Source organism: Tribolium castaneum, chromosome 2, assembly GCF_031307605.1.
Source record: "Tribolium castaneum strain GA2 chromosome 2, icTriCast1.1, whole genome shotgun sequence".
NCBI lineage: Eukaryota > Metazoa > Arthropoda > Insecta > Coleoptera > Tenebrionidae > Tribolium > Tribolium castaneum.
The window spans coordinates 21,073,869-21,096,677 of record NC_087395.1 but is presented as its reverse complement, the minus strand read 5'-3'; the positions used below and the strand labels follow the sequence as shown (position 1 = coordinate 21,096,677).

The 22,809-nt window shown below is 30.5% G+C and overlaps 2 protein-coding genes across 2 annotated transcripts in view; both read left to right on the top strand.

Moving 5' to 3' along the window:
* The window catches only part of LOC655225 (mitogen-activated protein kinase 1), a 51,292-nt gene extending 35,469 nt beyond the window's left edge, over positions 1 to 15,823 (top strand). Inside the window, exons 3-7 of the mRNA XM_961740.5 lie at positions 5,343 to 5,453; positions 5,955 to 6,089; positions 12,251 to 12,535; positions 12,586 to 12,774; positions 12,825 to 15,823. Of these exons, the coding sequence (XP_966833.1) occupies positions 5,343 to 5,453; positions 5,955 to 6,089; positions 12,251 to 12,535; positions 12,586 to 12,774; positions 12,825 to 12,968 (864 nt within the window). The 3' untranslated portion in view covers positions 12,969 to 15,823. The remainder of the gene's footprint in view (positions 1 to 5,342; positions 5,454 to 5,954; positions 6,090 to 12,250; positions 12,536 to 12,585; positions 12,775 to 12,824) is intronic.
* Positions 15,824 to 16,084: 261 nt separating this feature from the next.
* On the top strand, positions 16,085 to 20,477 carry LOC655153 (uncharacterized protein). The gene is made up of 2 exons (XM_008199725.3): positions 16,085 to 16,701; positions 19,906 to 20,477. Exons 1-2 carry the CDS (start codon positions 16,245 to 16,247, stop codon positions 20,235 to 20,237), a joined length of 789 nt encoding a protein of 262 aa, XP_008197947.1. The 5' UTR covers positions 16,085 to 16,244; the 3' UTR covers positions 20,238 to 20,477.
* Positions 20,478 to 22,809: the final 2,332 nt, after the last annotated feature.

Sequence of the window (22,809 nt, the reverse complement as noted above, 5' to 3'; positions counted from 1 at the left end):
TTAGATGAAATAAATCTCAGTTAATATTCAACTTCGTAAGCTGCTGCTTGATAAAAATGCTCTTAAATATAAATTATTATTGGACAACTGAAGGCAAGTTGACTGAAAGAAAAATAAATCACTGAAACGTTTTTTATTATTAAACTTCGCGAGATGATTGATACAGAAAGGATGAGTGGAAATTGTGAAAAAATTAAATTTTGACGAAGTAAAGAAGCGACAGGATTTATAACGGATTCTTGAAATGAAACAATAATATAGAATTTTGAGCAAGTTTGGTATTTTTTAACACACAGTTTATTTGAGAAAGTTAAGTCTTTTCACTGCTATTACGAATTCCAATGTGAGACCTGAATAAACTGTGAAATGTAACGTAAACTGTCATAGCGGTCCGCTTAACATTATATTAATTAATTTAATTGAGATTAGTTAGGTTTGAATTATAATTCGTAAGGTACAGTTTATGGTCCCGACAAAAAAAATTTAACATAAACATTTCCCATAATATTTTGTGTAAATATACAGAATAGTATTGTAAATAATACTAACTTTTGTATTTATACATGGCCACAAAATGTTGTTTGCGTGTTTTAACTTATCAGTTAATTGGCACAAATAAACTACAATAGTATCGGTTATTTCCGATTTATTGGCAAATGTATGTAGCACACAATGGATGCATGGTATGATATGAATGTACGGGAGCTTTTAACTTTTTCTGCGACAGAAAAAATTGATATTGTTGTCAAAATGTACTTTTGTTGATTGTTTGTTAATGTCAATACTAATGAGTCATTTTGTCTAAAAGAGGATTTATTTTCTGCTTTATGAGTTTTCAGTTCAGAAACGTTTTACGATAAACCTACCTGTTTCAAGTCAGCAAGTGTGCAAAAATTATACTTAAGAATTTTCGTGGCTTCTGGGACATAATTGAGACAAAAATACAAGCGACACGTGAAAAAGTGCCAAAATCAATTACACTTTATACCTTTCGAATCACCTACAACTGATTGTTACCAAATTTCCACTCGATTTTCTTGCATTTAATTTACAGTAAATTTTAATGTCAGATGAAATTGGTTTTGCTTAGTTTTTTGCATAACTAATAATTTTTTTAATATGATAATTACATAAGAAACAAAGCTAATTAATTTTTTTAAAGTCATTAATAATACGAGATTTTAAAGTTCGAGGGCTGTCGTTATGCAACGAGCGTACGCGAGTTGCACGTCTAGACACCAGAGAACTTTAAGCGTTTTCTTATGAGTGTTACTCAATTTTTTTTGTTGGAACATTTTAATTTAAAACACGTTGCTGTCGGAAGCGTGTTTTAAAATAGTGATTGTAATCTAGGATTCAGATATTAAAAAGAAGGCTAAAAATTTTACCAACAGAAAAATGTTATATCAATCCTGTATACAAAAATTACTAGAAAATTCGATCATCACGTATTTACATCATTTATTAGTTGAAAGGAAGAGGCAAAAGTGGAAAATTATCGATGGTGGTGCCAACATAACGCAAAAAAAGTAAGCGATTGAAAAACAGTCTCTAGCGAGTTTCCAAAAAACAGTAATTTTACTATGTAATTTTACATCAAACAGTAAACATTTTATTGGTTATTTAATACAATTTATGACTTTTTTGCGTGTTTTCATGTTGTAGTAATTGCTTAGGATAAAAACAAGCTGCATAATTCAACGTAAACCATTTACGTTTAAAACAGTGTGCAAAATTAATATGAAAATGAAATTACAATTATTAATCCGGGGATTTGCTGTAGGGTAGCTAAATATTACAAATGACCTATTATTTTATATGTAGATAAAAGCTCTTATTGTTTGCTTTTTACAAATGTTAGAGCATATATTTATTTTGTATTTTGAAAACATGATATTTATAGGCTTGCAAACACTAATAATTAAAGCTATACAATAAATTAATTAAACCCAACTTAGAAATTAAATTTCCCCAAAAACAAATTAAAATACACACTGTTCAGAAATGGTTGTTTATCAAGTCACCTATAGTGGCGGTTAGCTCGATTTGCGTGTGCGTCATCAATTTCATTTTTTCATTACCAACACAAAGCTATAAAAAATTATCAAAAACAATGCAAATTTAAACAGCTAAGGGCTATCTAAGGGTGGTATCCTTGAACATTAATTTACATGTGCACTTCGACAACACCGTCAAGTGTCACGAATTTGTCAAACTGACATTGACAGTAAATTATAGACGTCGTCGCATGGTTGTCGAAAGTGTTATCGGTGTTAATCGCAAGTATTTTCCGTTCGTTTATTGTGTTTTGTGATTTGCGTTTCGTTAGGTTTTTGATTCTGCGTTTATTAGTTCTTGTTTTGTGAATCTGTATTTTTTGTAACAACTCATAATTTAAACACTTCGTAACCTCAAAAAATATTTGATAGTTTGTCACCGCTATGCCCCTGCTGTGTAAACGTAGTGACAGAAATGTCAGATGACGCACACGCAAACGGAGCTGAGCGCTACCATACAAAATTTAAATGTAATGTGCTGCTAAATTTAAATTGTATATGCCATCAAAGTGGCAAATCCGTCAAAACGTTACAAAAGGGCTTCCAATCTATTAACTGTTTCAAAACTATAAAAATTCGCTGTTATAAATTATTCAAGCACTTCAAAATAATTATAGCTAATGTAATTTATACTTTCAATGAGAGATCTAATCATTAATAACTACTTTACAATTTTATCAATCTTTTTTAAAAAAGTAGTTTGGTAAAATGCGACGTTGTCAGTTAATAAATGTATAAGAATACACAACAACAAAAAACGCAGAAATATAAAACACAAATTAAGACAAACCTGAAACAAGTTTGCCGAAAATTGCATAAAAAGTGAGTAAAAAGCTAATTCAATGATTTGACAAAGATGGCAGAAATTACAAGACGCATTTGGACGAAGCGGCACGTTGGAATTCCATAGTCGACTTGATCAACAACCGTTTTTGAACACGATGTTATGTTCGTACTGCCACAGACACAATTATTGTCGTTTATAGCCCTTGGAAAAATTAAAGCCCTAGCTGCTCAGAGGGCTTTGAAAATTCCCGCAAGCCATAATATGTTTGATTATGCCCTTAATACATAGCTAGTTGATTATTATAGAGAGGCAGGTTCATCCCTCGGTTTCACTAGTTCTCTGGAGGCTTCTTACTAAAGAAACTTGTAATCTATAATATTAACTGTTTTAAGCTTTAGCCAGAATTATCAAAGGACTGTAAAAGGTTGGTCTTAATCTCCTTAAGCATCGATGTGAACTAAACTATTGTTTATGCTTTTGATATGGTGCAGGCGATTACATGTTTTTTAGAAATATGAAAAAAACTAATAGTTGTATTAGTATACACAAGCTGTTTCAAAAAGAAATTGCTAAACTTTAGTCATATTATAATTTTTCATATAAACTCCTAATAGGAATTGACTGTTTTGCCACGAGAAAAAGTTTTTGTTCAAAAATGTAATGAATAATGCCTTGTACACATTCAAACATTTCAATAATTAATAGATTTGCATTAAAAATAAGGTAAAATAAATAATAAATTTCATATTAAATGTCTCGTAACGACGTAAATTTAATACTAATAATAGTTATTTACGTAATCAGTTATGAAAAGAGCGATTTTGTTTAACGAGCAGAATCTTTGCCAAAACGAGTGAGCGCAGCGAACAAGTTTTGCAAATTATGCGAGTTAAACAATACCTATAATAGACTTTTTATAACGTAGTACGTACAAATATTTATTAAATTCGGTCGTTAATTGAAAGTTTATATCCGAAGTTTTATTTAAAAAAGGCAAATACATCAATTAGCGCCGACAGCACATCACGTCAAAATTAAACGTAAAATCTGACAAGTTATGACATACAAGTTTGTTGTTTCGCCAAAAGATCATGTAAGTCAGTTTCAAACAACATCTTATTAACTTTATTGCTTATCGTATATTATTAAATTAGTGTAATATGGCTCATTATGCACGGATTGAATACTATACTTTATCTACGACTGCAAACCGAATTACTGAAGTTTAATGCTTTGTCCACGTGAACAATCGTTCTCATCACGGAAATAGATTTGTTTTCATCAAAAATAAATAAGAACAATAATAAACGTGTTTCGTGTGTAAAAACTAATTTTCAGCTAAGGTACAGTCACGATAAAAAAGAGTGACACCCCTACCAACCGGGCCGGATAGCAAAAGTCCGACTAAAATCTTTTAGATCATAAATTTCAACAAACCGGTTAGCTTCAAACTGTCCACTAGTTTTCACGATATCCAGCTAGTTTATAAACTAGCCAAACGTATACATTAGCCGTATAATTCGAAGCGGTTTTAAGGGTGTCATTCTTTTTGACCGTGATTTTACTTACAGCTTCATTTAGATTTGTGACCTGAAAATCCAGGAAAAATTGCGAATATGCCCAAACCACATATCCTTAGAAATTTGGAAATCGAAAAAATTGCTGAAACTTTTAATCAATTTTCTCCAATTATGCCCCATTTCGTATACATTTTATGAAAGAACATTAACGTTTCCAATATATCGAAATTATTATTATTACATTAAAAGTGTTTTAGCGGAGCTACTCGGTTGTGTCTATCTGTGGCAATCTAGACCCAATAAAAAATCCTACGAACCAATCAACTTGAACAGACAGAAGTTAATATCGTTGACAAAACAGGCTTTATTACAAAGTTAGTAGCGATTTCGGCGTTTTCTAATATAAGGATAAACTTGAATCGCTTTTGATATTGCTCTCATGAGTTCAATTACATGGTTTCAGAACTGTTAGAGATATTGCGTTTTGTTTAAAAACATTTTGAAAAATATACATCGCTTTGTTTATTTACTTCGCCTCCGAAACAATGGACACATCATCCACCTTTAATTGGATCGCTTTTAATTTTGCACGAGTGGTCTAATAAGTCATTGTTATGGTCACTGAACAACATTTCCATCAACCTCTCCACTCGTGCACATAAACGCAACAGTTTACTACTAGCTGAGCTGTTGTACTCCATCTACAAGCTTACGCGAGTGAGACGATAGCGCTAATGAAATTAGGGATTTGAGTTTAATAACATTGTACGTATTTGTGTCACATATTTACCTGCTTGTTGGATTTAAAGGAGTGTAATGATGAAATGGAAGCTTAAACAAGATTCACCCTAAGTATAACCGTGCAGATAGCAACTGTAATTTCATTACAGCTCTCTTCATGCTTGTTTCGCTGTACTTGGAGCTTTAAACTCGAAACAGGGAAAAGGCGGGAAAAGTGATTGTGTGAGTTTGTTCCAGATTATCGACATACGGGACATACTTCGAGCGGTTACGATAGATCAGATGAGGGACGTTTACATTGTACAGTGTTTAATGGAAACCGACCTCTACAAACTTCTTAAAACACAGGTGAGTTGAAATAACAAAAAAGTTAATTAGCGAACGAGACGGCATCGATTTTCATCGTTGTGTATTTTTATGAGGGATGCTTCGAATATCTGATCTGACCACATGCATTAGGGAAAATTGAAAATCAACATAAATATTGGCCGAGGTCTATGTAAACTGACCTCGGCATTTGTCAGAGGCATCACGAACGGTGTAAAATTGCAAAATACACATTAATTTGGAGGCAGCAAAACATAAATTTGTTATGATTAAGTTATTCGTGTAAAGTTTATCTTAAATAATTGGGCAAATAATTGTTGTTGTTACTGTATAGGTATAAGCTAGCTTGAAATCTAATAAGCACAAAATCACAGAACCAAACTTTATTCTCGGTTATGTACTTTAAAGCTGTTATCCCGGTGACTCTAGTTAGGATTTATTGTCAAAGTTGCTTTGTTCTTAGTTCCATAATCTACTTAAATGTGGATAAGGCACTTTATAATTCATAATACTTTTTTCCAGAGACTGAGTAACGACCACATATGTTACTTCCTATACCAAATCCTTCGAGGGTTGAAATATATACACTCGGCAAATGTACTTCATAGGGATTTGAAACCAAGCAATCTTCTCCTAAATACAACCTGCGATCTTAAAGTAAGTCACTTAATCACTACTCCAGCTAATGTAACTATACTTGTAATTGTGGTAAATTAAAAATTAATTATTCAACCTTGACGCCGCGCCGTTTGAGTGACACTAGCGCCTATTCTGTAACTTTTTTTAACGGGTGGTTAAAATTTAACACTGGGTAAAATCGAACATCTAGGATTTTTATTGGTTATTACTATAGGAACGACGATTAACGGCCTTTAAATTTTAACGATTTCAGAATACGCGCTATTGTATAGAAAAAATACTAATTTAACGGCCGTAGCCGTTATCGGTGTCTAGTGTCACCAATTTTTTTTAGAAGTACATATTGGAAAGTTCTTATAATTATTAAAACTTATAATAATTAAGTTAATTCTTCTAATAATACTTCTCCAGAAGACAGAACAGCCGTGTGTAAAATCGCAAATATTGTGATGTGTGACTTTTTATATCATTTAATTTTTTGGTTAATTCTGTAAGCATTTTTAAATTATAACTTTGTAATTATTGATCATTTTGTCCATAACTGCATTGTTTAAAAAATAAAAAACAAAGATGTTCTGTAGCCGAAAACTTTTAATTGGCACATCTTGTATTCGCTTATATAACAAGTGACAGAAGTTGACTAATCTACTTAGTTATATCCACGAATTTTGTTTAGCATAAAATATGAAAATAAAAATACCTTTAGCAATAAAAATTGCAAAGTAATTAATTGTTAAAGAAAGTATATTTGCAAAAAATTGGGTCAATTTATTTTTTGGTAAATTCTGTAACCATTAGAATAAATTATACAGGGTGATTCTTAAATAGACCGACACAATTTTATCACAGCTTTCCAAGGATAAGTAGAGACGATCTGCAGCATATGTACGCTTTAATTTCGTAGGGGTAGAAACCCCTTAATCCGTGCCACTTACGACGCTCATAAGTTTAAATTAGTTGTATTACAACAAAATGTGCTCGTTTTCATCATAAATATCGGTAATACACAGTGATCATTGTTGCATTGGTCAAGTCAAGTAACTGTGCTAATATTGCTTAGGAGCATATCAGTGGCGCACGCTTTATCTCCAACATAAATTTAAATATTTTTATTTCGAAAACGGTGATTCTAATTTTTTTACCATTTTTCCCAGCATGTACTCATTTGATACTACCATGGGTAGAAGTTTGTTGGTCTATTTAAAAATCACGCTGTATTATACCTTCTTAATTATTATAACTGAATTATTGAAAAAATCAAAATTGACTTTAAAAATCTGATTATTCGTTTTTACTGTGGTAGATGAAATATCGTACTAGATTCCAGCATAATTGTTTTAATTCACTATTTTTCGGCTTGGGTACCTATAAACTTGTACAAGTAAGAAATAAATAGGACCGAGCAATGTAATCACTCCAAGTTTTTTATTCATTTGGATAGATTATGTGAATTTCTATTGGTCTTTGCTTGTTGAATATATTGGAGTTAGGTATTTGTGAACTTTCTCACACACTCGAGATTGGATTTTTCTCTCTCTTTAGTTTTTTTCTAAATCGTGCTTTATTTCCACTTGGAAACCGTTGATATACACGAAGTTGGTATTTTCCCGGATTTAGTTATTTGTGACAAAGCACTATCAAGGTTTCTTGAAATTATTGAATGCGAGGGTTTCGAGTGAATGGAAGCGATGAAAATTCTTGATTTTATACGTGCAGCTACGAGTGTGAATATTTTTAGCATGGTAATTTTTTATGGTTCCATAATATGTAATAAATAATAATTGTGCCACCTTTGAATTAAAGCTTTTTACTTTTTTATTTTCTGATTTGTGATTGTACAGAGTTATTGACTTTTAAAGACTTCGCGTCTGACCATGTAAAAAGTGCAACACAAATGACAGTTTTTCAGAAATAATTCATTTCTAGGTAAATTTAAATAGTATTATTTGTCGAAATTACCTCTAAAGAAGTACAGTCCAGAAAACACATCTCAAAAATTGGGCAGTTCTGACCCATTTTGGGTTACATCTGTTTTTGCAAAATAAAATGTGACTGACAAATTTGGTTGTAAAACAGTCTGTTGACGAACAAATTTTTAAAGTTGCATCATATGGAGGTATGTAACCAGTTAGGTTTAATTTTTCTACAAGTTGTTAACGATAGTGAAGGCATTTATTCGTCATTAATATACTACTCCATGATTCACTGATAAAAATTGCGTTGGTATTCTTTCGGTATTCTGTAAAAATTACATAAATATTTCAAGAAAGCGTATAATGAAAAAAGTTGATAGTCCAGTCAAAATAGACATCAAAATAGTGGTAAGCTTGCAAAAATTCGCATAGAGCTGAAAATTGGTACAGGTCTTTAGGACACTATTACAAATAACATATCAAAACTCCCAATCGATCCAATGTGTGCAAAAAAATATATTCAATGCAATTGTCTACAAAAAATAATTTTTACGAGTCATCATTACCGAAATATTGCAATTCTAAAAGTTAAAGAAGGCGAATTCTACATAATACTAGTTTTTCAATCACAAAGACACAAAAGCGTCTACTTTAATTATAAATTCAAATGATCACATGGTATTACGGTCTATAAGAAGATAATATTCCGAAATACTACTTTGCATCTACCGTAGCTTTGCAAAAATTGTTTAAAATAGTGTATTTATTAGCTGGTTCGAAACTATAAAAACGCCAACATCGCATTTTACCAAATTATTTTTTTAAATAAGATTGATAAAATTGTAAAATAGTTATTAATGTTTAGATCTCTCATTGAAAATATAAATTACATTAGCTATTATTTTTTTGAAATGCATGAATAATTTATAACAGCAAATTCTGAGAGAAAATGCGACGTTGGCGTTATTGTAGTTTTGAAACAGCTAATAGCAACAGTCCCAAATATGGGTAGCGTAGACGTGCATATTTAACTTTTAGAATCGCGATATCTCAGTTACAATGAGTTGTAGAGAAAAAAGTATAAGAACATTTTTTGTAGACAATTACACAGTCTACAACTTTTGTCTGACCTATTTTAATGATAACATTTACCGTTTACGAGAAAAATTGCAATAACCGATTCATTTGACCTTTAATCTTGAATATTTTTTTGCACACATCGGATCGATTGGGACTTTTGATATTTTATTTGTAAAGATCTGTACCAATTTTCAGCTTTGTGTAAATTGAAATGTCTATTTTGACTGGACTATGAGCCCACTTGAATTTGTGATCTAAAAAAAAATCAGAACGTCTACGTTGTAAAATGTACCTATTTTGTGTTGCATTTTGTAGTAAATAACTATACAGCGTGTTAGGGAATGGTTTAGCAAAAATTTAAAGGTAGATTGAGAATGACAAGACAAATCAATTAAGCAAAATTTATGTCAATCAAAAATGCATAATTGTCACAAAAAATAGTTTTGAAATTAAAGTAAATAAGTAAATAAACATTAGCGTAAATTTTGATATTATTGGCAAAACAGCAGAGGTAAATTAACTTCTAGGTTTACTACGTTATTCGTCTATCAATTTGTGTTTTGTTATTACATTTTACAAAAAAAAAACATTTTTTACCAGCATTGGAATTTCTTGCAGGACCTCCTACAAAAATGAATATTTTAGCCACAATTTTGAAAAATTCTCCAAACGCCCATGGGCTACCATGAACATTTAGTTTAATGAAAAAATAACTGATAATAAACTACTATAATCCACACAGTGGCTCTCAACAGGTTGGTTAATAAAAATTTGTGAAGAAAATATGCACTTTTTTGAAAAAATATATAAGGGTTTTTAACTCATGATCATGACAGACGAATTATTACAAAGCCATTCCCTAGCACCCTGTATACTTTCGCCTCATTAATGGGCTAATGGCCAATGGCACATGCAAAGTTTGCATCACTTTGGAGTTAAAACTGAACAAAACACTGCAAAACCGAGCGTTTTGTGTATTAGATGCATGTATTTTTTATTGTTGATTCGCTAAATAATAAAGTCATCAATTTCATATAAATATTTCACAATACCCACTGCTGGTTTTAAAACAATGAAACCGTGATTATTTGATTTATTTGCTTACTCGTTCAATAAAATTTCACTTTTCAGATCAGATAATTAAGAAAATGAAGTACAATTTTTGGTGATGAACTGAAATATATATTGTCACTGGAATCAGATTTTAGATATAAAAATGTACAGGGTGAGTCTGCTTAAAAGAGCTATAACTCGTTAAAAAAGGCTCAAACAAGTTTTTGTCATAAGAACTTTTAACTCAGTTTAATGTCCTTTATCCAGGAGATTCCCAAAAAGCCCAAAAGATGTTTCGACACTTATAAATCTCCCTATATATCTAAAAAACTAACGATTTTTAGGAATCAGCCCTTGCTATTAAATACTTAAATTTTTGCTTATGAATGTGAACTTTTTCTACAATTTCTTGTAATTAAAATTAATTAATGTAAAGTTGCTGAATTTTTTTCTAATTAAATAGAGTGTGGCTCACATTTAATCATAAGAAAATTTTAAATCCGCGATTAATTTGAATTTTGGAAAATAAAAAGCATTTAATTTAAATTAAACACTAAAAATTAATTAATTACTAACAAAACTAATTTGAAGTAAGTTTTACTTGGGAAAAGTCAAATTATTAAAATAATTATTTCGAATTAGAAATTGATTACAATTAAATGAGACCTAAACGAATAATTATTTTTTTGAGAACAACATTGAATCATTGGTATTATCATTAGAAATAATAAAAAAAAAATTTAGCAGATTCACACTGTATAATAAAAAATACAATTGAATACTAGAAAATATGCATTACCTACATACAATCCGAAATGGTATGTTATTTTACAAAAATGGGGAAATAATCCCAAGTCAAATACCGCAAGAATTTATTGTCCGAATGTTAAAGTTGAATAAAATTAACATGTTCGGAACCAATTGGTTCATCTTCAGTCCTTTTATAAGATATAAAAAATATTACATTATAAACAACAAACTAATATATCTAAAAGATATAAAAGTGGTGAAGTTACGATGGTGTGACGTTAATTGAAGTGAAAACTGGAACTAATTAGCTAAAGATAAACCAATTGGTTCGAAACATGTCCCTTAATCTTTTTCAACTTTAACTTTTGGATAATAAATTTTTGTGGTATTTGGCTTTGTATTTTTTCTCCATTTTTATAAAAACACAAGTTTAAAGAAAACTCAAATAATAGTGAACAGAATTTGTATTAAATGTTTCTGAGATAATCTGAGACTGTTATTATTAGACAAAATGCGAGTACGTATTTTGTCATAAATAAAAACGTTTCACTTTTCATGTCGTTATTGTTTATTCAGTTTCTTTATCTTAAATGGCAGCTGATAACATCAACTGATTCTTGAATCCGAAATAAAAACTAAAGAACAAATGTTGAAGAATAATTAATTATTTTTTATAACCTTGTAAATTGCTCTTTTATTAAATTCTAACAAAAGCATTTGCGTATTCTTCAAAAAAAATGTTTTTTAAATCATCTATTTCATTTATATCTTCTGACTATTGTATTTTATGCAATTTAAATCTTTAGAAAAAACTAATACATAAATTTAGAAGTAACTTTTTGTTCTTACCACAGTCACTGTTCTTACCACAATCACACATCATCTTCACTCTCAGAAAACGAATTTCTGCTTTCAATTATATTTCGTTCACTTGTGTTGCTTTACAAATTTTGTACATAGTTACGTATTTAAATGGAGAATTAACGATAATTAACAATAAATAACGATTCCAAAACGTTTTTAATTGTTTAGTCGGTAGTACGAAATAAATTGCTTGATATCTTTTTCTTACATTTCAGTAAAAACTGTTCATGTGCGTATTTTTAATAAAGTATTTTTGGTTATTTATGGAAAAATGTTATCGTTTTTATTTATGTAATGTCACATTTTCTTGAACGAAATTTTTGTCTTGATTAAACGAGATCCCGAAATACACAAAAAGGCTTAGAATTTGTTCAAACATCGGAATTCGACCTAGTCTGGCGGTTTTCCGCTTTATTTCAACTAAAATTTGTAATTTAGCGATTTTGGCATATTTTAAGAATTTTTTTAAATCAATACGAATAAATTTGATTAATACTTCATTTGAGATTTTTTTTGTAGATATGTGATTTTGGATTGGCTCGAGTGGCCGACCCCGAACACGATCATACAGGGTTCCTTACTGAATACGTAGCAACTAGATGGTATAGAGCGCCGGAAATCATGCTTAATTCAAAAGGGTACACGAAGTCTATAGATATATGGTCGGTGGGTTGTATTTTAGCAGAAATGTTATCAAACCGACCCATCTTTCCCGGAAAGCATTATTTAGATCAATTAAATCACATTCTCGGAGTGTTGGGGTCCCCGTCGGAAGAAGATCTCAATTGTATTATAAACGAAAAAGTACGTACGAACATTCATTTTAATTGTTTGCTGGATGCGTGTCATTTCAGGCGAGAAGTTACATTCAGTCTTTGCCATATAAACCCAAAGTTCCTTGGTCAAAACTATTCCCAAACGCCGACCCCAAAGCGCTAGACCTTCTGGATAAGATGTTAACGTTTAATCCGCATAAAAGAATAGGTGTCGAGGGATCGTTAGCGCATCCGTATTTAGAGCAGTATTATGATCCAGCAGACGAGGTGATTATTTGGAAGTTTTTGATTTGGTGTTATTTTCTTATTGTTTTTAGCCGGTGGCTGAAACTCCATTCCGCTTTGATACAGAACTGGACGACTTACCGAAAGATCAGCTGAAACGGTTAATTTTCGATGAGACGATACTTTTCAAACAGAGACAGCAGCAGGAACAGCAACAAGCGATGGCTGCGTCATAGTCATTTGAGATAAGTGTTTAAATTTCTTCTTCATTAAATTTTTGTTCGGTGAAGGCAAGTCATGCTTTGATAGCTACGAGTTTGAAAATTAAAAATTATAGTATTGCTTGTTATATTATGTATTTTCTTTTGTATTTGTTGATTATGTAAGTTTAAGATTAGTTGTAAATAATTTTCGAGAAGAGATGTTGCAGTATATCGTACAATAGCGTAGGCAGTAAGTAACTCAAAATACAAATATAATATATTTTTGAAATATTAGTTTTTGTAAAATGAAATACATTGTGGTTGTGTCAAATGCACTAATATTACTTGTTACACACAACATTTTGTTGTTTAATGATCTAACAGTGCCATTCCAGACAAATTCATGTTTTAATCTCGGTGTTTCGAAAATTTATTAAATAAGGGTACAGCTTAATATTAAATCAAAATGGTTTAACAAACGTAATAAGTTACGAAAAGACTGAGTTTGTTTAACGAGCATAATTTTTGCCAAAACGAGTGCGCACAGCGAGCAGGTTTTGTAAATTATGCGAGTTGAAGTCTAATAATAGACTTTTCATAACGGATTAGGTTTAAAAAAAATTCTTAATTCCGTAGTAAATTGAAAATGTATTCCCGCAAAAGTAACATTTACATTTTTTTACAAAAGTTGTTTAAAATACTCCAAGAAATATCTTGCAAATGAAATAAGGAATATGTTGCAGAAATTAGTATTTGTTCATTATTATACAGGGTAATTTTTATTTATGGAGTGATTAAAAAATATATCAAGTGGCTTTTAATTTAGATAAACTGATCCTTTTAAAAATTTTCCAAATATCTTTGTATATATTGGGCTATACTCATCAACTTACTTATTTTAAATTGAAACCCATATTCTTTTCATAATTTGAAAGGTATTAGCTTTTTGATGCAAAGTACTACAGTATGTACACTTTTACTAAAAATTATTTAAAAAGATGAAGTAATTAAATAAAATATGGGTCTCAATTTAAAATAAGAAACTTAAATATAACCCAAAATGTAGTACAACGAAGAGAAAAATTTCAAAAGCATCTGCTTATGCTACCTTTAAAACCATTTAATTATTTTTTCAATTTTTAAAATCGGGCAATAAATAATCCTGTATAAATATCATTTTAAAATATTTTAAAAACTGAAAAAGTTTTGGATTATTTGCCAAAATGTTTGATATAACCTCTCATGCTGTTAAGAAAACTAATTCGTTTCGTATCTCAATCATAATGGAAGAAATTTTTGAAATATTTAGCTGTCCCTTTATATTATTCTTAACTTTTATATAAATGTCTCGTTGTACTAAATAACATACAGGGTGGCTCAATTCGCGCAAACGAAGTACACAGTTATAGGTGAGTAAAGATCGAATGTTTATCCAACACCCTGTATTTACCGAGTGAGACTGGTGTAAACGGAGGTCGAATTTTGCGCATTTCAGTTTACTTTTGTCGAAACTGTTACGTTCTGGCGGATGGGTGCGGAAAAAGATATTCTAATAACCGAAATTCACGTTGCAGTAAAATTCTTAAAAATGTTCGTTGCCATCATACCAGAAATCACGCACACAATAAAATATCAAAAAGATTTTTAAACTGAATGCTTTTAATTTCTGATCAAAGTAGCCCATGACATTGAAATTAGGTTGGCAACGCTGGCTGTCAAATTAAAATGTCACTGTCATTTTGACAGAAATACAAGCATGGTACCTTTTATATAGTTGTATAAAACTAAGGGAGCGAACATAAATATTTTGTCTGTGATTTATCACTTCATTTTACGGTAAATGTGTATCTATTTGTAAGTAGCTTTAGGGTAGAATTATTTACTGAGTGTCTTGTCTTTACAACTGTTAAAGTTCTACATCTGTGTAATGTACTTTGTCAATAATGTGTCAGTTTACATTTTTATTGCATTTGTAACGGTGCGTAGTCAAGTTAAAATGTCAATTTAATCGAAGTTTGTTCACAATGTTTTGCTTGCAATTATTCCATCTTCTACACAGCCGATTTGGTAGATAGGGAACGTCGCAGCCTACTTTGTTTTTTTAAACGGTGTTTTAATAAAAAGCCGCGAGATGTCGCCCAGGTAGGTGGACCTGTCTGAAGTTGAAGCAAATGAAAAAAGAGAAATGTTCAGTTTCCTATACATCAAGGTGGCTGGGTTTTTTGCATCTTGAATATTACGCAAATATATTTGACGTTTTTTTTAATGTTGTTAAATCGTATACCAAAATGTACAATAAAACAGAATATCGAGAAGCAGCAGGTTTGGGGACGTATGAAAAAAATTAGCTGAAGTACTTAGTCTTATTACAAGACTTTCCAGAAAACTCAATAATGCAGCTTAAGATGAAAACGTTTTCCGTATTTTGACATGTTTTCGCAATCTTATCTTGGTTAGTATTTGGAGTTGACATAAATTTAAACGAATTGAATGGCGTCAAATTCAAAGTTTTTATTTTTTGTTATTCTATTATTATTTTTATTTCAGTTGTTATTTGTGGTCTTAAGCTGCATTGTAAGTAGTCGTAATATTTCTTCTGAGTTATAGTTACCAATGATTTTGTTTTTCCTTAGTACAAGTATTTTCTTAGTATGGTATTGGAGACACTTTGTTATAAACATATCTTAGTGCATATTTCATGGTATTTGTTCTTTTTTCACGATGTTTTGGGTGCGAAGTTTGTATAAAGATGGTTGTTATAAAGGCCTAAATCGTTTCTTTCTATAAATGTTGTTATAAAAATAGTATTGTTATAGTGTGTTGCATTGCATTCTTATAGGCGTCTTAATTATGTAGTTCTTATAGATGTAAAATAAAAAGGAATCGAATTTCGTGTTTTCTTTATCTCCTTTATCCTTATGTTTGTTACGCCACTGGTTTGGTCGTGTGATGGGCAGTGTTGCCAAAGTTCGATATACCGGCTAGAAAAAAATTCTAAATTTTAATTTTTTACCAGATTTGATAGACTTCTTTACATGAAATTACGTTCTACGTTTTTTAATGTGTAAAAGCCACCCAATATTGTAATTTTTGCTAAAGTTTTCCTCAAACTAGCAGCCCAGACTTGGCAACATTGCTATAGAGGGCGCGATCGGCGCTTGAATCATGACAGATCGATAACGACCTAACCTCACAAAACTGAGTGATAGAAGTAAAGGGCAAATGTGCCGGTGATAAATATATTCTAAATATTGCCACGTTTATGATTGATGCAATAACAAGTGATCCCTCAGAAGTTTGCAATTTATCATGAAATTGTGGTTATGTTTGATAATAAGTGTCCTAAGTTACGTTCCCGAAATAGAATGTTTAGATCAAATTGTTTATGCCATAAACTGTGGAGGTGAGGCACACACAGACTCCCATGGGATTCGCTACGAGAGGGACCCATTGCATGGTAAAATTGGGATTGCATCAGACTACGGCAAACGGTTGTTAATTGGAAGAGTGCCACCAAACGACCACATTTTATATCAAACTGAAAGGTATCACACAAATACCTTTGGATACGACATCCCTGTGAATGCCGACGGGGAGTATGTCCTTGTTTTGAAGTTTTCCGAAGTGTATTTCAATGCACCCAACCAAAAAGTGTTCGATGTCGTCCTTAATGGAGACCACACCATTGTCTCCGATTTGGATATTTTTGAGAAAGTTGGGCGAGGAGTTGCCCACGACGAGTACATACCGTTCAAAATATCAAAGGGTTGGTATCCTGTTGGTATTTAGCAACTTTCCATGTATATGTAAGGTTTTTTCCTACCGACATACGTACTGTTTATAAAAGACTAAGATTTCAGATGGTTTTGGTATTTGAATTTGCTGCATTTAATTACTTTACTTCTATGAAATTTCTGAAAAGTACCAATTTTTTCTACTCAGGCAACCAGTAACACAAAAATTTTCATATACTATCATTGTTTGTTTTTTCTGGAAAGAAGCGGCAAACTTACTTTCATTTATAGACAGATTGTATTTCATTATTATCTAGTCCGAGGGTGTAACAAAATTTTATTTTAAAATCACAGCTCGGTTAAATAACCACTTTTCTGTTTTCTAACTATATTGATTTATCGGCTTTGTTGTGCTGCAAATAATAGCAGTCACACATCATCAATCACTTCCTGACCGAGGGATGTAATACGTCTTTTTCTCTCTGAAAGAGTAGAAAACGGCATTTTATAGTATGGGTCAGTTCACCACGGTTTGCGTGTGGCTTGGTATTTTAAACAATTTTTGCAAAGCTATTATAAATGTAATGTAGTTTTTTTGGCATATAATTTTCTTATAGACCCTATACAGGGTGCTCAAAAACTGGCGCACCAACTCAGTCGAACGTTGTTGAGAAGCATGTGTAGATCACGGAAAAAATCTTGAAAATATTCCTAAAGTCATATTTTAAAAAATCTGGAGCTACAAACTTATTTTGTTAACTTCTTCAGTTTTCATTATTTTTTAATGTTTTTATGTTTCACACTAAGTAATCGTTCCCTAACACAACGATGAATAACTATTTTTAAATTTCCCATCAGACTTAAAAAAAATTAAAATTCATAAAAAAAATTACAGTTTGTAGATGTGCCAACGCTGGGAATTATTTCCTAGGAAACCGTTTTAAAATAATTTATTTTTATTGTTGATCAAATTCTGTTGCCATCACGACTGTTACACAACGTTGCCACATATCATTTATTTAAAATTCTTTATTTATCAATAACTTTGATGCAAAGAATTTGTTTACTATTTGTACCTTTATATGTAAGCAATTCTTTACCACACTCCATTGAGTTGGTGCGCCGGTTTTTAAGCACCCGGTAGTTATTAGTAATACGAGTGCGAAAACACAATCTTAAAGTTCGAGGGCTGTCGTTATGCAACGAGCGTATGCGAGGAAATAAATGAAAAGAATGTTATAATAAACCAGTTTTTTAGTTCAGTTTTTAGCACTTAAAAAAGTCAGTTCTGACAAAATGTTACTTAAATTTAAGATATTATCATCTAAATAAAAGAAAAAAATGTAATAATATTAGCTGTTTCAAAATTATAAAACGACAATATCGCATTTTCTTTCAAAATTAGCTGTTGTAAATTATTTATGGTCTCTAAAAAAATAACAAATTATCAATTAAAAATTCTCAATTTTTCCTACTAGATGACGTTAATAATTAAAGTTTTGAGAAAAATTACATTTTTTTTTCTCTACCGGATGCTCAAAAATCGGCGCACCAACATAATGGTGTGTGGTTGAGAATTGCTTACCAACAGGGTGTTTCATGTTTAAGTGCCAGTGAAAAAATAAAAACTTCTAGTTGTCCAAAAGAAAAAACTTACATCGCAAACGTTAAAGTTTATAACCCGCTTCAATTTGATGCTTTAACGTTATCCCAAATTTTCATGGTATGAGCGTGAAATGCAAAAATGTACTTTAAAGAATTTTTGTTTTTTAATTATTATAATTAATTTTTTATAATAAAATTCCTCATATTTTTTATGTAAGAATTCCAATTGAAATAGTAAAAAATCCAAGTTTTGAGCAATTGAATTTTTAATTGATTCTGGCCAAATAAATGTTTTATCTCTTACCTTTTACCTTTGAGAAAACAGAGCTCGTGTCCTTGCTTGATTTACTTTTGTAAATTTTATTAGAAAGTCCGTTTAAATGTATGTGGTGGTAAATACTAGCGCTGCCTTTGGTTGTGCGGTTTTTCATGATTAGTTGATTATAAAGTGTTTTTGTTGGAATTTGAAAGTGGAAAGATTTTATTTTAGATTACAAAAGATTTATGAAATTAATTTATTAAGTAAGGAATTACGAAAATTTAGTTACTGTTTTCGGCAAGTACGAATCGTCGTCTCCAGAGGGCGTCTAGTTAATTTTATTCCTGTTTATTCCTGTATAAAAATAAATTATTTTTGAAAGGGTTTCCTACGAAATAAGTTCCAGTGTTGGCACATCTACAAATTGTGATTTTTTTTATGAATTTTATTTTTTTTAATTTAAAAAACTGCTAAAGTCTGATAGTAAATTTAAAAATTACTATTCATCGTTTTGTTAGGAAACGATTATTTAGTGTGAAACATGATAACATTAAAAAATAATGAAAACTGAAGAAGTTAACAAAATATGTTTGAAGCTTCAGATTTATTAAAATATGAGTTTAGGAATTTTTTCAAAATTTTTCCCGAAATATACATATGCTTCTCAACAACGTATCACTGAGTTGGCGCCAGTTTTTGAGCATTTTAGATTTACGAATGGGGGATCTCCGGAACTAGGGGAACTAAGACAAAAACGAGTCACTTATTTTCGAGTTCGTTTTTTAAGAAAATAATTTTGTTAAAAAACACATTTTGCTATCGTTTTTTGTTTTTGACTTACTAGGTGTTTCAAAACTATGTAAACGCCAACGTCGCATTTTCTTTCAAAATTAGGTGTTATAAATTATTCATGCACTTCAAAATAATAACGGCTATACAATGTAATTTGTACTTTCAATAAGAGATCTAATCATTAATAATATTTTAAATTTTTATCAACTTTATTTAAAAAATAATTGGGTAAAATGCGAAAAGTAGCTACTGTAATTTAGAATTGTAAAATGAAAAATAGGCATAACAGAAGTAGTGGGTATTTTTAAGTTTAACATAAAACTCTTATGTACGCTAAACAAGGAAACGTAATGATTTTTTTTAACGTTTTTTAAACATGGTAAACAATAAGTATTTTTAAATTTTAAAAAACCTAAAACTTTTTTGTTTTGTGTGCATTGTTGAAATTTTTTAATTATCAAATTGCAATTAACGTCCTTTAGAGTTATGATTACTAATTTGAATTGAATTTACCGTTTTCTTAAAATATTCTTTACCCGTTCTGAAATATCTGAAAAGTGTATGGAACGTCATTTTTCAGGGCGCCTGATTTATGGTAGTGAAGAGTCTGAGATACGAGGCTCCAAAATAAGGGTGGAATTTATTAAAGGTTACAAGGATAACCCAAAAATCAACGCAATGTACGTAATGCGAGGGAAAGTTGATGACGTACCCAAACTACCACCGATACCTGTGGAACCTGATCCAATCGAAGAGTACAAGGAAGAACCTGAAGTGGTTCCGAAAAACCTTAGACCTAGTGGACCCAAACAACCTGATCCATATGCCATGGATGATTCTTCAGTTATGTTACCTGTTTTTATAGCAATTGGAGCGTTTATACCTTTACTATTTTGTCTTTGCAAATTGTGATCCTTGTTTTTTTTAACACAATGTGATTATGCCAGTGTTATTTTCAGCCTTTTTTATGTATAGAAAAAGTGGTTTAGTACTGGTTAAAGGGATTTTTTAATGAGTGTAAATATTTACAGTATTATCAGTTTGCTGGGTACTTATTTATGTCATCCTTTTTTTTGCTGATTGTTAAAGATACGATATAGAAGTGCATAAATAAAGACTTTATAGCTAACGTTTAATAAAGATTTTATTAAGTTTCATGTCTTTTTTGACCCTTTTCTTGTTCGACAAAAAACTAAAAGAGCTCGTTTTTAACGCGACAACATACTATTTTTGAGACAAAAAGGCATTTGAGTTTAAGTGTATCAAGTAAATTTAGTAGAAACAAAAATTGAGTAAGAACATTATAAGGTAAGTAAATTTGTTTGAATCCAACTATATTTAAAAGCTAACTCAAAATGAATTATTTTGGTTACTTTGTCATGTCTAATGTAGTTAGAATTTTACTATGAAAAAGAATTGTAATAATTTGAAAATCATATATTTTTTTAATTTTGTTTTCTGCATTTCAGACTCCCATCATGAAAATTTAAGATAACATTAACGCATCAAATTGAAGCGTATTAGAAACTATTGTTTGCGATATAGTTTTCTCCTTTTGGGCAACTAAAAGTATTTATTTTTGGCTGGCTCTAAAACTTGAAACACCCTGTACCTGTAGGAAAAACACGTAAAAGAAAGTTGACATTATCTGCTCGCGATTCCTTTCTGAAACGAGTGCGTAAGCTCGTAGGTAACTAATAAAATGAATTCCTAACAGATATTTTTGGGAGCGTGTACAAAATATGAATTATCTTTCAAAATTTTATAAAAACACACCGATATTTTACCAAGTTAGACGAAAAATTCTGCGTTGTCTTGAAACTTTAACACGCTATTGAGATAAAAGAATCATATATATATAGGAAATATATATATAGGAAATGTTATTCATTAACTACGTTACATTTGCTAGTATTTCTCTCTTCATACTTCAAACTGTATCATAATTTATGAGATGCAACAAACGCGTAGATAAAACCAGATAAAATCAGTTTCGACATTTTTGAGCCATCACAATTAAAACTTTGTTTTTTGTAAAAGTCGATCACGAATAGCGGAACTGAAGCGTGAAATGTTGCTGTGAAAGTTGTTTACTTTTTTGGTGACAAATGACCTTTGTTCATTTCATTAATTTTGATAGATTGTTTTACGCCAAGTTTCTGGTTGCAAATTGATGACAAAATCAGACGCGTAAAAAGTTATTCTCACATTTTTTAATACAAAAGGATAATTTTATTCTATTTACATAACAGTACATACAAAATATATTACATTCACTTACACTATTAATAATAATTAAAGCACATTAGTAAGTTATAAGTGAACTTGTCACAAATCACTTACTTATCGAGCAAAAGGTACAAATGATTGGAATGACTTAACAGCGAGCACATTTTAATTATTTTTTGGACTTTGAAAGAAGCGTATCCCCTGTTCGGCAAGTAGACAACCTACTTGTGTTTACAAATATATACAGGATGTCCCAGTAATTTGTAGAAGTCCATTATTGAACTTTATTTTTTCACTAAACCGTAAATACAGAGTGTTTTCGAAATTAGCTTCAATAGAAACTTATGGTTTTTAACACTGATGTCTTTAAGCTAAATTAGTGTTAAACGGTTTTGCTTAGTTTTTTTGTACTTGAGGTTTCAATGAAAAATAAAGAAATGCGTGTTTCAGATTTTTGAAAATTATAACCCTAAGGGAGTTAAATTTTGTATAAAAATCTGTATTTTTAAGCTATATGCATAAAAACTGGTATTTGGGCTTTCGGTAAATATTGAAGAAAACGTGTTTCAAGCTTTTTAAAATTTCACTCCCAAGAGGGTTAAATATGTACATCCGTCATTTTTGAAGTTATATTATTTATTTTTGGAAGGAGCCAAGGGAGGGTTAATAGGGATTTCATATTTTCTGAATCCCTATTTTTCATTTTTAACCAAATGCTCAAGTACTAGTTTAGAATGAAAATGACTGATTTTAATTCAAACTTTAACACCTCATTTAATCTCTTTAGGCCTTAGGGAATGATTTTCGAAAATATCTCTTATTATGTATTTAATTACAAACTAATCGATTACTTTTTAATTTAAATAATTTGTATTTTATTTAAGCTGATAAAAAGTTGTTGTAATTACAATGTAATTGAATAAAAAGTACGGATATCTAAAACTTAGGATATGGAACAACGGACAAATAAAACGTTCCCGTCCTCGATAGTTCCGGTATTGTCTCCAGAGGCGCAGTTGTTCCATTATCGTTCAAGTTTTTCAAGCAATGAATTTATAAAAACAGCTGTAATTAAATAGCACAAGACAAATACAAAAAATACAGGCAGATAGAGCAATAGTAGGAGGTAAAAATAATGCAAAAATTTTTAATTTTTTAATTTATTTTTTTTATTTATAATTAATAATTTTCTTAAATTATATTTAAAAAAATTTCAAACGTTTACCAATTTGCACTCTGCACCATATTTTTTAAA

Bases quoted from the DNA above. Each gene is read 5' to 3' on its own strand.
- LOC655153 (XM_008199725.3), top strand. From the start codon at position 16,245: ATGAAATTGTGGTTATGTTTGATAATAAGTGTCCTAAGTTACGTTCCC. The intron at 16,702-19,905 runs GTTGGTATCCTG...GTCATTTTTCAG, and splicing joins ACCGTTCAAAATATCAAAGG to GGCGCCTGATTTATGGTAGT.